The sequence below is a fragment of the Budorcas taxicolor genome, chromosome 8 (assembly GCF_023091745.1).
Source record: "Budorcas taxicolor isolate Tak-1 chromosome 8, Takin1.1, whole genome shotgun sequence".
NCBI classification, from domain to species: Eukaryota; Metazoa; Chordata; class Mammalia; order Artiodactyla; family Bovidae; genus Budorcas; species Budorcas taxicolor.
The window spans coordinates 62577000-62592249 of NC_068917.1; the positions used below are offsets into that span (position 1 = coordinate 62577000).

General features: G+C 39.9%; 1 protein-coding gene across 1 annotated transcript in view; it reads left to right on the forward strand.

Annotated features, from left to right (window-relative positions):
* The window catches only part of LOC128052062 (phospholipid-transporting ATPase FetA-like), an 81938-nt gene that overhangs the window by 23343 nt on the left and 43345 nt on the right, over positions 1 to 15250 (forward strand). Inside the window, exons 7-10 of the mRNA XM_052644529.1 lie at positions 33 to 103; positions 1319 to 1401; positions 2852 to 3010; positions 4246 to 4334. Coding sequence (XP_052500489.1) covers positions 33 to 103; positions 1319 to 1401; positions 2852 to 3010; positions 4246 to 4334 — 402 coding nt within the window. The remainder of the gene's footprint in view (positions 1 to 32; positions 104 to 1318; positions 1402 to 2851; positions 3011 to 4245; positions 4335 to 15250) is intronic.

Sequence of the window (15250 nt, forward strand, 5' to 3'; positions counted from 1 at the left end):
TTCCTTATCTTCTCTGCCTCTGCTGACCACAGGCTGATATACTATTACTCTCGAGCAGTGAGCCCTACAGTTTGACATATATAGAAACTGCAGAACTGGATGGGTGAGTGTTCCTTCCTCATAGTCCATTAAGATGGTTGAGTCAGCTTAGAGTGATTTCTCATTGAGGGAGGGCATGATGCAGAGAATGAAGTGCTAAAAGCTAGAAATATCCAGGTAAGATAGGAGGCCTCAAGTCTAAGGCTGAGCTCTTGACAGAGAATTGAGCATCCAGCTGGGTGCAGAATCTGGGCAAATATTCTCCGTCTTCAAATTGGAAACATTCAGTCTGACTATATTCAATAATGCTGAGTGGTAGGAAAGAGGTTAACTAGACTATGAAATTTCAGAATATAGTTCCAAAGTTTCTTGGGGTGGGGGAATGAATACTGAGATAATTATGTACTGATAAACCATGTTCTGGAAAGGATTTAAGGTAGAAATTCATTAATGTGCAAAAGCTAAGATCTTTGGAAGACAGAGGCCATCTTCAGAGAGCTTGTCCTGTGGAGTTTTATGTTAATCTGCATCCTTACAACTCTTCCTCTTAGTACCCACAAACTTTTTGAAATATGGCTTCTTTTTTACTTCTGTCTCTGCATTTCTGTATCAAATAATGGTTAAGTGGGATCCCTTCATGGGTCCTATAAACATTTGTGAGACGAGGAGTACATTTATTTGGAAGTGTTCACAGATTCTTACCAGGACCTTACTCTTGAAGGGAGTAGGTACCACCTTCAGGTTATTTTGTGATGTTTCTTCAGCTTTTCTAAAGTAGCTCCACCAGCAAGATCGCATAGGTTGGTTAAAGTAGTTGATATGTGTTTCAGGGAGAGAGGGGAGCAAGTGGGCTAATATTTAGCTTCCTGGAGAAGGCAATGGCACCCCACTCCAGTACTCTTGCCTGGAAAATCCCATGGACGGAGGAGCCTGGTAGGCTGCTAAGAGTTGGACATGACTGAGCGACTTCACTTTCATTTTTCACTTTCATGCATTGGAGAAGGAAATGGCAACCCACTGCAGTGTTTTTCCCTGGAGAATCCCAGGGATGGGGGATCCTGGTGGGCTGCCGTCTGTGAGATTGCACAGAGTTGGCCATGACTGAAGCGACTTAGCAGCAGAACCATTCCACCTCAATACTGTCCTTGAGAGACGATGACAATAGGAGTGACTCTGACAACTCCAGTCTGAAAGCCAATCTCTATTGGCAACAGCTGTTTTCTAAAGTAGGAGAAACTGGACCTGTACTGCTGTTACGTATGTGCATTCTTTGCTCTAGTGAAACCAACTTGAAAGTGAAGCAGGCCATCTCAGTTACCAGTGAGATGGAAGATAACCTGAAGCTTCTGTCTGCTTTTGATGGTGAGTTTTTTTGTGAAAAGCACTTAACATTTAATGAATTTCCCAGCATGTGGCTTCAAGCCACCAGGACACATGTCCCACCTACACCCTTAATCTTCTCCTCAGCTCTTCTGCTGAAGAATTTGGCCTTCACGATGACGGGCTGCTTTGGGAGCTTTCATTTCCCCAGAACTTTGTAGTAACCTGATCACACCACATCAATGATAGGAGCAGCTCCTGTCTTGTTCTTGGCAGCATTTACTCGTGTCTGCTCACTAACCAAGGTCCACAATTTATCAAGGTTGACAGTCGGGCAGAAACTCTGGTTCCTCTTTAAGTGGTAATGCCTCATACCAACTTTCCCAAAGTATCCTGGGTGATATTTGTCAAAGTTGATCCTGTGATGATGCATGCCACCAGTATTACCTCGGCCTCCTGGGTGTTTATGGTGTTTGCCGATGCGGCCGTGGCCGTGGCTCACATGGCCCCTAAGTTTCCGAGTTTTCCTTAGTCTGGATGGCATGTCAGCGGCCTAGACGAAAGAGCAGATGGTGAGTTTTGAAATAGATTTGCCAACCCAAATTTTTATAGTAGAGGTGTGGTTAAAGTTTGATACAGCCATATAGTGAATTCTCTATAACTCATAAAAAACAGTATACAAGTTGATATTTACTTATATGGAAAAATATTCACAACATATAAGGTAAAAAGATTACAATACACTATGCATAGTATAATGTAACATAAATTTGTCTTTGGAAATATATATATGTTTATGAGTATATGTATAGAAAAAATCTTGAAAAGATATACTTATTTCTAGGCAATGAGTAAATTTTACTTTCTCCTTTTTAATGTTGTATATATATATTTACAAAAGGCATATTTTAGTTTACTAATCATGAAAAAATTAACTTATTTCCATTTAAAAAAGAAGTCTAGGTTTGCTTTAGGTAGTTTCTGAATCTATTCAGATTTAGCTCATTTGATCTGGAAGTACTAATGGTAATAAGTTATCATGTGGGTTGTTCTCTTTCTGGATAACCCATGTCACAGAATTACTCTTCTCTGAGGCCCAGAACCCTTTGTCTGCCTTTCTAAAGGGAGCTGCTGAGAAATGGGCAGTCGCTGAGAAAGGATAGGAAAAAAAGATGTATGTATATTTTGAAAGAGGCTTGTTCTTTCCTCTTTTCTATTAAGCCTCCTCTTTGCTGGGAAAGATTGAGGGCAGGAGGAGAAGGGGATGACAGAAGAAGAGATGGTTGGATGGCATCACCAACACAGTAGCCATGGGTTTGGGTGGACTCTGGGAGTTGGTGATGGACAGGGAGGCCTGGCGTGCTGCAGTTCATGGGGTCACAGAGTCAGACACTACTGAGTGACTGAACTGAACTGAACTGAACTTCCTGTTAGGAAATAATTAAGATTACAGAGTCAGGACTCTTATTCCTTTTTTTTTTTTTTTTTTCAGGAGAAGTGAGGTGTGAGTCTCCCAATAACAAGTTGGACAGATTCACAGGAATACTCATGTATAAGGGAAAAAACTACATCCTGAATCATGACAGACTGATTCTCCGAGGCTGTGTCATCAGGAATACAGACTGGTGCTATGGCTTGGTGATTTTCACTGGTACGTCTTTCTGGAGTCACAAACCCCCAGCCTGCTGGCTTCCATTCATAGCCACATTGTGGGTACTTAGTTTTCATGATGTAGATATGATGCTCAGATATATACCAGAACACTATGGCTTTGAGGAAGGGAGGCAGGGAGATAGATGGATGGATAAAGGAATTAAGAAAAAACTGTTTCTTTGGGGAAAAAAAAAAAATGACTTTTTTTCGAAACACTGAGCTGCCAGCATATCAGCCCCGCCTTTGATAGTGGAAGGCTTTGTGTTGCAAGGCCACAGAACATTCATGAGTCTTTCTCACCACATCTGGACACTAGACAAGGTACACACATAGAAGTATACATAGAATTAGCGTTTGAAAGGGGAACAGTGTGAAAGGGGAGGGTGTACATGTGGATTACTCACATAAGGAGAGAATAAACATGGTGCTCATTATGGAGAAGATAAAATACAGTGCGAAGTGTTCATGCCAGAGAAAATGCACATGTGGCTCCGGAGCAGCAGCCCATCCTGAGATGGCATTTAGAACCATAATCCTTTATACTTAGTGAGGGATTTTCTGGAGTTATAATGTAGTGCCGGAAAATGAAGGAGGCTTTTGTGCTCCCTGTGCCCTCGGTGACGGTGAGTATTGGTGGCAACAACCACAGTAAGGTAATAATTTCCAGCTCTAGTCCCAGTGTGTCGTTAAAAGTCCTTTATTTCTACTTATTGTTTGTCCTGTCATGAAGTTCAAAGTCTCTATCGCTCAGCTTCAGAGAAATCTCAGCTCCCACCTCAGAAGAAATCACTTGCCATTGCCTTTTACTTTCTCCATTTCCTAGTTAGAAACTTTAAATAGAGCCTGGTCCAGCTATGGGTTTCCTCAAAAGAAGGTGAAGATCTCCTTGTCAGAAGACCCTTTTTCTAAGCTAAATAAACCAGATGGTGATGAGAGAGAAGCTTGAGGCCCCTATTCTGACTTATCAATGAAAAACTAGACTGTCTAAGGTGCTGCAAAGAGAGGGAGGTATCAGCATTGATGCAGTTTGCAGAAGTAATTGGGATTATCCTAAGAAATAAATTTTCCATTCTTTGAGTTTGGGGCACCAACCACAAGTCTTTCTCCAAGGCTTTATCCTTTAGCATTGGAAAGAAGTTTGATAGTGATCATAAATGTGTATTTTAACCCAATTTCAGTCCTCTTGAGAATATTTAGTGATTCTAAGAGATGATGTCTCTCTGTTTAACTTAGGACCAGACACCAAAGTAATGCAAAACAGTGGGAAGTCCACCTTTAAACGGACACACATAGACCACCTCATGAATGTCCTTGTGCTCTGGGTAAGTTAAAGACCTCTTTTCTGTATTTTTACAAACAGGCCTTCTTCTCTTCCTTCTACAGCAGTAGCTGGTATTTTCAAGTCAGAATTTACTTGTCTGAAAGTCTCAAGCAGTTTTAGGACCCCACAAACTTATATCTGGACCAGATAAGAAGAAAACTCATTGACACTTTTTTCCCTTTTTCTTCATAGCCAATTTGACTCATGACCACTTCAATAAGATCTTACTTAAATTTATAAGATCACCTCACTTAAACTAATGATTTTCAAGCCCTCTTTCCTTAGAGAAGGCTAAGGTCTGCTGCAGGGGGAATAGAGAAGATCAAGAGTTTTGTTCTGACCTCTTCATTCTGAAGTTCCTGCTTCAGAAAGAGCAGTCTCACATTTATCTGTTCTGTAAAATTTCAGTTAGAGAATAGAGGATTCTACTGCTAAGAAATGAAATTTGAAAAGCACTCAGTACATACTGATTATATGTGAAATCGTAAAAAAAAAAAAAAGTACAAATGGACTTATTTACACAACAGAAATAGTCACAGATGTAAAAAACAAATTTATGATTACTAGGGGGTGAGGGGAGAGAGATAAGTTGGGAGACTGAGACTGATACATACACACTACTACATATAAGACAGGTAACTAACAAGGACCTATAGGACAGGACTATATAGCACAGGGAACTCTACTGAATACTCTGTAATGGCCTATATGAGAAAAGAGTCTATAAGAGTGGATATATGTATAAATGATTCACTTTGCTGTATACCTGAAACAACATTGTAAATCAGCTATACTCCAATAAAAATGTTTTTAAAAAGCACTCAGTAGATGATAATCAGCTTTGAGAATAAAAGTTTAAATTGAAGACTAATTAGTTAATTTCCATGCTTATCACATGTGTGTGTGCATGTTCAGTCATGTCCAACTCTTTGCGACCCCACAGACTGTAGCCCACCAAGCTCATCTGTGCATGGGATTTCCCAAGGAAGAATATTGGAGTGGATTCCCATGCCCTCCTCCAGGGGATCTTCCCAACCCAGGGATCAAACTGGTGTCTCTTGCATCTTCTGCACTGGGCAGGCAGATTCTTTATCACTAGCACCCCTGGGATTTTAGAAAATTAGGAAGGTTCATTCATCTTTGAGACCAGAGATTAGTATTCACTATTTTTTCTTTCCAATACTGTCTGTATAGCTTTCAGCAGTTGAAACAAAGTGACATTTCCTGGTTTTTTAATGAAGAAGATAATCATAGTTGAGAATTCAGAAAGGCAACAGAGGTAAATATGCCTTTGACAATATCAGAGAGTTTATCATTAGGGAATAAGCTAGGTACTTTAGCCTAGGGTTGTCTTTTAAAACAAGGTATCTCCCATATGCCTAAGAAAGCTCAACTACCAGGTAACCTATCTGAAAGGTAGTGATAATCCTTGATACCTGTAGAAGAGTTTTAACTTTTTAGAATATTTTCACATTCACTTACAGCAGCTTCACAACATCTATGAACAATAAGTCAAGAAATATTTTTCCCACTGACAAATACACGCAAGTCATAGTAAAGATAAATAACATAAAGGCCCACAGAGAAATAATGTCAAAGACTCATTGTCAAGTCATATTTTTTTATTAAAGGGTAGTTGATTTAGTGTTATGTTCATTACTGCTATACAGCAAAGTAATTCAGCTATGCATATATATACTTCCTTTTTTAATATTCTTTCCCATTATGGTTTATCATGGGATATTGACTATAATTTTTTATGCTGTTCAGTAGGACCTTGTTGTTTATCCATTCTATATATAAAAGCTTACATCTGCTAACCCCAACCTCCCACCCCATCTTTCCCCCTTGACAACCACCAGTCTGTTCTGTATGTCTGTGATTCTATTTCTGTTTCATAAATAGGTTCATTTGTGCCATATTTTAGATTCCACATATAAGTGAAATCATATGATATTTGTCTTTCTCTTTTTGACTTCACTTAGTATTAATATGACAGTCTCTAGCTGCATCAGTGTTGCTGGAAATGGCATTATTTCATTCTTTTTTATGGCTGAGTAGTATTCTGTTATATATGTGTACCACATCTTTATCCATTCATCTGTCAGTGGACATTTACTTTGTTTTCATGTTGTAGCTGTTATGAATAGAGCTACTATGAACCTAGGGGTGCATGTATCTTTTTTAATTATAGTGTTGTCTGAGTATATGACCAGAAGTGGGATTGTTAGATCATATGGTAATTCTACTTTTAGTTTTCTGAGGAATCTTTATGCTGTTTTCCACAGTGGCTGTACCAATATACATTCCCACCAACAGTGTAAGAGGATTCCCTTTTCTGCACACCCTTTCCAGCATTTGTTATTTGTAGACTTTTTGATGATGACCAGTTAAAATGGTACTTCATTATAGTTTTGCTTTGCATTTCTCTAATAATTCGTGATGTTGAACATTTTTTCTTGTGTCTAGTAATCATTTGTGTATCTTCTTTGGAGAAATGTTTATTTAGGTTTTCTGCCCATTTTTAGATAGGATTGTTTGTTCTTTATTGTTCATTTGTTTATGCTGTTTGTATATTTTGGAAATTAAGCCTTTTTCACTTGCATCATTTGCAAATAATTTCTCCCATTCTGTAGGTTGTCTTTTCATTTTGTTTATGGTTTCCTTGTCTGTGCAAAAGCTTGTAAGTTTGATTAGGTCCCATTTTTTCATTTTTGTTTATATTTCTATTGCCTTGGGAGACTGACCTAAGAAAACATCAGTACAATTTATGTCAGAGAGTGTTTTGCCTATCCTCTCTTCTAGGAGTTTTATGATGATGTCTTTTGTTTAAGTCTTTAAGCCATTTTGAGTTTATTTTTGTGTATGGTGAGGTGAAGTCATTTTTATTGAAAATCTAATATGTGCCAGGTATTATGAGGACCATAAGGATTTATAAGTCCTGGGTCCAGCTCTCAAGTATATACATTCACTTTGGGGAGATAGAGTATCAATATGTGCCAGATGCTTTACATACATAATTTTATTCAATAATCACACCTATCCATCTAGGCATAACGTTTAATAGTCAATTCTTTTTCTGCTATGCTTGCTATCTCCCTGTGGAGATAAAATTAAAACACATGATGAGTCTATTTAACGTGGAAATCTGACCACATGTGAAGAAATTATAAAATTTTTAAAAAGATCCTAAGAGCTTTCAGAGAGAAATAAAAGGTCATAAACAAGAATCAGAATGGCGTTGACCTTCTCAACAGCAACAGCAGAAGGTAAATGTTGCTGCCTTTGAAAGTCTGCCAGAAAAATATTTGCATCTTCTAATTCTAAATCCATTGAAACTGTCAATAAAATGCAAGTATAAAGAAATTTCAGTATGGGCAAAGACTCAAAAAAAATTTACTCCTTACATATCTTCTCTTAGGAAGTTTATAAAGTATACTCAAGCAAAAGAAGAAAATAAACCAAGAAAGATTTGGAAGCCAGGAAACATGCAAACACTGAAAGGAAGTCCTAGGATAATAGATGAATAGCAGGCCTAGAGCAGATTAAAACAGAGGTATCCGGGTTTCTGAGGTGGTACCAATGCAGGAGACTTAACAGATGAGGATTCCATCCCTGGATTCCATCCCTGGAGGAGGGCATGGCAACCCTCTCAAGTATTCTTGCCTGGAGAATCCCCATGGACAGAGGACCCTGGCAGGCTACAGTCCATAGGGTTGCAAAGAGTTGGACATGACTGAAGTGACTTAGCATGCACGCCTGCGTGGAGAGATCTGCAGTGAAAGTCTTCAAAGAGAGAATGTAGTTTTCTATTCAAATTCCTACAAGGTGGATTCAGCAGAGAAGTGGTGTAGATGCCCGGAGCAACTACACTAGCCAAGTAGCTGCTATGAATGCCTACATTTGTGAGCTTTCATGCAATCTTTCCTTTAGAAAATAGGGAATATTATCTTGGGTCAGATGCTTCCTCTTGGGCATCTAGTTTAAGAAGGATGTTGCTGTTCGAGCCCGGTACAATGACTGTGAGAAAGTACAAATAGAAAATAAATTCTCTGACAGAGGATGAAGAACCGTCAGCAGACCCAAGAAGTTGATGGGCTTTGGGAAAGCAGAAAGTTGCTAGATTGTACTGATAGGTAAGCCAGAATAGTGAAAGCTTTGGTGGCAATGCATTCCTGTTCAGCAGCAATGCATTCCTCAAGAGTAGTTCCAAGCTTGAGAGAGCAGGAATGGAGAGCAGGAATAAGATATGTGGATATAATAATCAGGACAACTAATTTTAAAAGTGCCCATAAAACAGCTTGGACAACCATTGGCCCTCTGTACCATCCTACCACCCCTATAGGGATCCATATAGCAAAAACAAATGTATTTGACTTCCAGTCTCAAACAAGAGAACTGCTTTCTGAAGAAATTTAACAACCTCTGCAGAGGGCTAGGGCTTCTGATGTGGGTGTCATCACTTCTGAGTAACACCCATTTTATTTTAAATTTGGGGGATTCAAGTTTGCCTGCAAGTTCCTTTTATATCCTAGGGTAAAAGCAGTGAACTAACACATTCTGCCTACCTACACAGACCTTGTGGTTCCATCTTCCCATTCAGGGGAGTGGCCTGCTAGGGAAATAAAACTATCCAAAGGAAATAAAGCCAACCTATATTGGTCAAACTACTCTTTTACTAAAAGCCAGGTGCACAAAAGAAGAGGATGAGGATAAATAGAATAACTGACTCTGGAAAAAACATTATAATTCAAAAGAGAAAAGAACATTCTAAAGAATTTCACTATTCTTAGAAGAAACAATTGCACAAATAAGAATAGACTGAATTTTTTTTTGGCTATGCTGTGGCTTGGGCATCAATCCTGGGCCAGCAGCAAGAGTGTGGAAACTTAACCACTGGACTGCTAGGGAATTCCCTACAATTTTTTAAATCAAAGAATAAAATAAGCAATCTAAGAACAACAAAAAAGAATTTTGGAAAGTAACAATTACTGAAATTAAAAAATCAATAGAAGGGCTGAAATAAAGAGTCAAAAAATACTCCTAGACCTTAAAACTAAAAATCTAAGAGATAAATAATTTTTTTAATTGGAGGACAAACCAAGAACCCCCACAGGATCTCCCAGGAGTATCAGAAAGCAAAAATGGAGGGAACTGTATTGTCAAAGAAATAATAGAAGAATATTTCCTATAATTGAAGAAGAACATGAATTTCAGATTTAAAACATCCATTAAACATCATGAAATTCTAGAGCTCCAGTGGTGTTTAGAAGTACCTCAAAGTTTTCATAGAGATAAGAGTAAGATACGAACAAACAATGAGAATTAGATTGGCGGATTTCTCACCAGCACTACTGAGTCCTGGAAACCAGGAGGTTCATACCTTCAAAGTTCTTAGTTTGACCTAGAAATCTACACCCAGGCAAACTACAAATCAAGTGAGAAAGCAGACTTCTTCCTCTCATGGGAACTTTATTCTGGCTGGCAAGGGCTGCCTAGGCCTTTGCATGGCTTGCTTCTTTTTCAGGATTTAATGTCTCCCTTTCAGAGAAGCCTTCTCTACCACCCATCTAAAGTGGGCACCACCTCCACCGAGACCTTTTTTATTCTGTTAACTTGTTGTATTTTCCTCACAGCATTTAGCACTAGTTAACTTGTATTTTTCATTTCTTGTTTGTTTTCCACCTATATCCACAGGATTACAAACCCCCTGAGAGTTAAGACATTGTCTTTTATCACCACTGTATCCCAGTCCCTAGAACTGTGTTTAACATAGAATCAGTTCAGTTCAGTCACTCAGTCGTGTCTGACTCTTTGCGACCCCATGAATCGCAGCACACCAGGCCTCCCTGTCCATCAACAACTCCCGGAGTTTACTCAAACTCATGTCCACTGAGTCGGTGATGCCATCCAACCATCTCATCCTCTGTCGTCCCCTTCTCCTCCTGCCGTCAATCTTTCCCAGCATCGGGGTCTTTTCAAATGAGTCAGCTCTTCGCATCAGGGCGCCAAAGTACTGCAGTCTCAGCTTCAGCATCAGTCTTTCCAATGAGTATTCAGGACTGATTTCCTTTAGGATGGACCGGTTGAATCTCTTTGCAGTCCAAGGGACTCTCAAGAGTCTTCTCCAACACCACAGTTTAAAAGCATCAATTCTTCAGCCCTCAGCTTTCTTTATAGTCCAACTCTCACATCCATACATGACTACTGGAAAATAACACATAATAGAAGCATCATTATTCTGTGCTGAGTTAGTGAGAAAGACAAATGAGTGCCTGAGCTACCAAATTATGAGCCTCTAAGGTAGAAATTAAATCCATCTCTACATCCTTGGGAGTGTCTTGTACAAAGCTGTTCTCGGGAAGTATCTTTTGAATGGTTGCTAAATGAAGAAATGTTCTTGAATTAGCTAGGTTCTTATCAGCTCAGCAGTTTTGTTTATGTGGTATTTTTGCCAAGACATTGTCAGTGTAGTTAGATATAACGCACTCTCATTTCTCAAGCTGAAGCAGAAATTCTTCCCCATTTGAACACTTCGTTTCTTCCCCATTTTTAGAAATGATTCTTAGGGGAAATTCTGACAGAGACAGGAAGCAAGATGAGTAAAGATGCTTCTTGATAAACCCATAGCTGAGCTGGAGTCTCGTCCTTTCCCTGTGCCCAGAGCTCCCCAGAGCTCACAGTGACAATGCTTTGTGAACCCTAGTCTCTTTAAGTAGGACTGTATTTGTGGGGCAAAGAAAAAAAAAATCAATGTTTGAAATTTAACTGATGCCAGAAATCCAGGCTGTACTTCTGGAGTGAAGGTACAGTAAAAAGCACAGAAGTGAAGGGCCCAAGGACTGAGGAGTATTCTTTTTACAGGCTGCCTATGACTGTGATCAGCAGTGGCCTTAGTTCTTGACAGACTTGAGAATCTCTTTCAGCCTTTACTGGAGACATAGTGCAAAATGGGAGGTTATCTGCTCTTCTTGGGTCTGACTGGCCCTTATAATAAACAAAGTAATGTTTGGGCTTTGTAGCAACAACCAATTTCTTATTTCTTTCTTCCTATACAGAGGAAGCACTGTGAAGCTTGAGAGACTAAGCACCAATAAACCCCATCACAGCATGAATGTTTCTTAAGAAAGACACCATCTGCAAGATTTTAGAAAGTCTCAGGATGGCAGGAAAAGCTCTAGGAATGAGGAAAGAGCAGACTGTGTACTGCCCCTGCAGGCCTTTATGAGTGGGAGAAGCCCTGCCCTCCAGGGCTTGGTCTGATACAACTGATTTCCTTTCTGGTTGAGGGGAGGGCACAGCCCTAGAAATGACTGATGGGTCACTAACAGGGATGGAGCAGAAGCAGTGTTGAAGGTCACTCTGTAATTTTCTCCCGCAACTTTAGAGGGTATCAAATTTTTTATTCTAATAATTTAAAATAATTAGAAATAAATTTATATTTATAAGTAAGTAATCACTTTTCACTTTGATGCATTGGAGAAGGAAATGGCAACCCACGCCAGTGTTCTTGCCTGGAGGATCCCAGGGACGGGGGAGCCTGGTGGGCTGCCATCTATGGGGTCACACAGAGTCGGACACGACTGAGTGACTTAGCAATAGCAATAGCAACAGTAATGTATTATTATCACTTTACCTTCCTTACTTTTTATCAACTGGAGTTGATAGAGTTGGGGCAGGAGAAGTGGCAAGTAGAGGAATATGCTTTCAAATTTAATATTGGGAGGTTCATGACATTGTACAGGATACAGGGATAAAGACCATCCCCATGGAAAAGAAATGCAAAAAAGCAAAATGGCTACATGGGGAGGCCTTACAAATAGCTATGAAAAGAAGAGAAGTGAAAAGCAAAGGAGAAAAGGAAAGATATAAGCATCTGAATACAGAGTTCCAAAGAATAGCAAAAAGAGATAAGAAACCCTTCCTCAGCGATCAATGCAAAGAAATAGAGGAAAACAACAGAATGGGAAAGACTAGAGATCTCTTCAAGAAAATTAGAGATACCAAGGGAACATTTCATGCAAGGATGGGCTCGAAAAAGGACAAAAATGGTATGGACCTAACAGAAGCAGAAGATATCAAGAAGAGGTGGCAAAAATACACAGAAGAACTGTACAAAAAAGATCTTCATGACCCAGATAATCATGATGGCATGATCACTCATCTAGAGCCAGACATCCTGGAATGTGAAGTCAAGTGGGCCTTAGAAAGCATCACTATGAACAAAACTAGTGGAGGTAATGGAATTCCAGTTGAGCTATTTCAAATCCTGAAAGATGATGCTGTGAAAGTGCTATACTCAATTGCCAGCAAATTTGGAAAACTCAGCAGTGGCCACAGGACTGGAAAAGGTCAGTTTTCATTCCAATCCCAAAGAAAGGCAATGCCAAAGAATGCTCAAACTACCGCACAGTTGCGCTCATCTCACATGCTAGTAAAGTAATGCTCAAAATTCTCCAAGCCAGGCTTCATCAATACGTGAACCATGAACTTCCTAATGTCAAGCTGGTTTTAGAAAAGGCAGGTGAACCAGAGATCAAATTGCCAACATCCGTTGGATCATGGAAAAAGCAAGAGAGTTCCAGAAAAACATCTACTTCTTTATTGACTATTCCAAAGCCTTTGACTGTGTGGATCACAATAAACTGTGGAAAATTCTGAAACAGATGGGAAGACCAGACCACCTGACCTGCCTCTTGAGAAATCTGTATGCAGGTCAGGAAGCAACAGTTAGAACTGGGCATGGAACAACAGACTGGTTCCAAATAGGAAAAGGAATATGTCAAGGCTGTATATTGTCACCCTGCTTATTTAACTTATATGCAGAGTACATCATGAGAAACTCTGGGCTGGAAGAAACACAAGCTGGAATCGTTTGCCAGGAGAAATATCAATAACCTCAGATATGCAGATGACACCACCCTTATGGCAGAAAGTGAAGAGGAACTAAAAAACCTCTTGATGAAAGTGAAAGTGGAGAGTGAAAAAGTTGGCTTAAAGCTCAACATTCAGAAAACAAAGATCATGGCATCCTGTCCCATCACTTCATGGGAAATAGATGGGGAAACAGTGGAAACAGTGTCAGACTTTATTTTGGGGGGCTCCAAAATCACTGCAGATGGTGACTGCAGCCATGAAATTAAAAGACGCTTACTCCTTGGAAGAAAAGTTATGACCAACCTAGAGAGCATATTCAAAAGCAGAGACATTACTTTGCCAACAAAGGTCCATCTAGTCAAGGCTATGGTTTTTCCCGTGGTCATGTATGGATGTGAGAGTTGGACTGTGAAGAAGGCTGAGCACTGAAGAATTGATGCTTTTGAACTGTGGTGTTGGAGAAGACTCTTGAGAGTCCCTTGGACTGCAAGGAGATCCAACCAGTCCATTCTGAAGGAGATCAGCCCTGGGATTTCTTTGGAAGGAATGATGCTAAAGCTGAAACACCAGTACTTTGGCCACCTCATGCAAAGAGTTGACTCATTGGAAAAGACTCTGATTTTGGGAGGGATTGGGGGCAGGAGGAGAAGGGGATGACCGAGGATGAGATGGCTGGATGGCATCACGGACTCGATGGGCATGAGTCTGAGTGAACTCTGGGAGTTGGTGATGGACAAGGGGGCCTGGCATGCTGCAATTCATGGGGTCGCAAAGAGTCGGACACGACTGAGCGACTGAACTGAAATGAACGTGGAAGATGACTCTACACATGGATATCACCAGATGGTCAATACCTAAATCAGATTAATTATATTCTTTGCAGCCAAAGATGGAGACACTCTATACAGTCAGCAAAAACAAGACTGGGAGCTGACTGTGTCTCAGATCATGAACTCCTTATTTTCAAATTCAGACTTAAATTTAAGGAAATAGGGAAAACCACTAGACCATTCAGGTATGACCTAAATCAAATACCTTACAATTATACAGTGGAAGTGAGAAATAGATTCAAGGGATTAGATCTGTATGGCAGAGTACCTGAAGAACTATGGGTGGAGGTTCGGAGGTTCATGACATTGTACAGGAGGCAGGGATAAAGACCATCCCCAAGAAAAAGAAATGCTAAAGGGCAAAATGGTTGTCTGAGGAGCCTTACGAAAAGCTGAGAAAAGAAGAGAAGCTGAAGGCAAAGGAGAAAAGGAAGGGTATACGCATCTGAATGCAGAGTTCCAAAGAATAGGAAGGAGAGATAAGAAAGCCTTTCTCAGGGATCCATGCAAACAAATAGAGGAAAACAACAGAATGGGAAAGACTAGAGATCTCTTCAAGAAAACTAGAGATACCAAGGGGACATTTCATGCAAAGATGGGCCCAATAAAGGACAGAAATGGTATGGACCTAACAGAAGCAGAAGATATTAAGAAGAGGTGGCAAGAATACACAGAAGAACTATACAAAAAAGATCTTCATGACCCAGATAACCACAGTGGTGTGAATACTGGACTAGAGCCGAACATCCTGGAATGTGAAGTCAAGAGGACCATAGGAAGCATCGCTATGAACAAAGCTAGTGGAGGTGATGGAATTCCAGTTGAGCTATTTCAAACCCTAAAAGATGATTCTGTGGAAGTGCTGCACTCAATATACCAGTAAATTTGGAAAACTCAGCAGTGGCCACAGGACTGGAAAAGGTCAGTTTTCATTCCTAATACAAAGAAAAGCAATGCCAAAGAATGCTCAAACTACCACATAATTGCACTCATTTCACACGCTAGTAAAGTAATGCTCGAAATTCTCCAAGCCAGGCTTCAACAGCATGTGAACCGTGAACTTCCAGATGTTCAAGCTGGATTTAGAAAAGGCAGAGGAACCAGAGATCAAATTGCCAACATCTGCTGGATCATTGAAAAAGCAAGAGAGTTCCAGAAAAACATCTATTTCTGCTTTATTGACTATGCCAAAGCCTTTGACTGTGTGGAT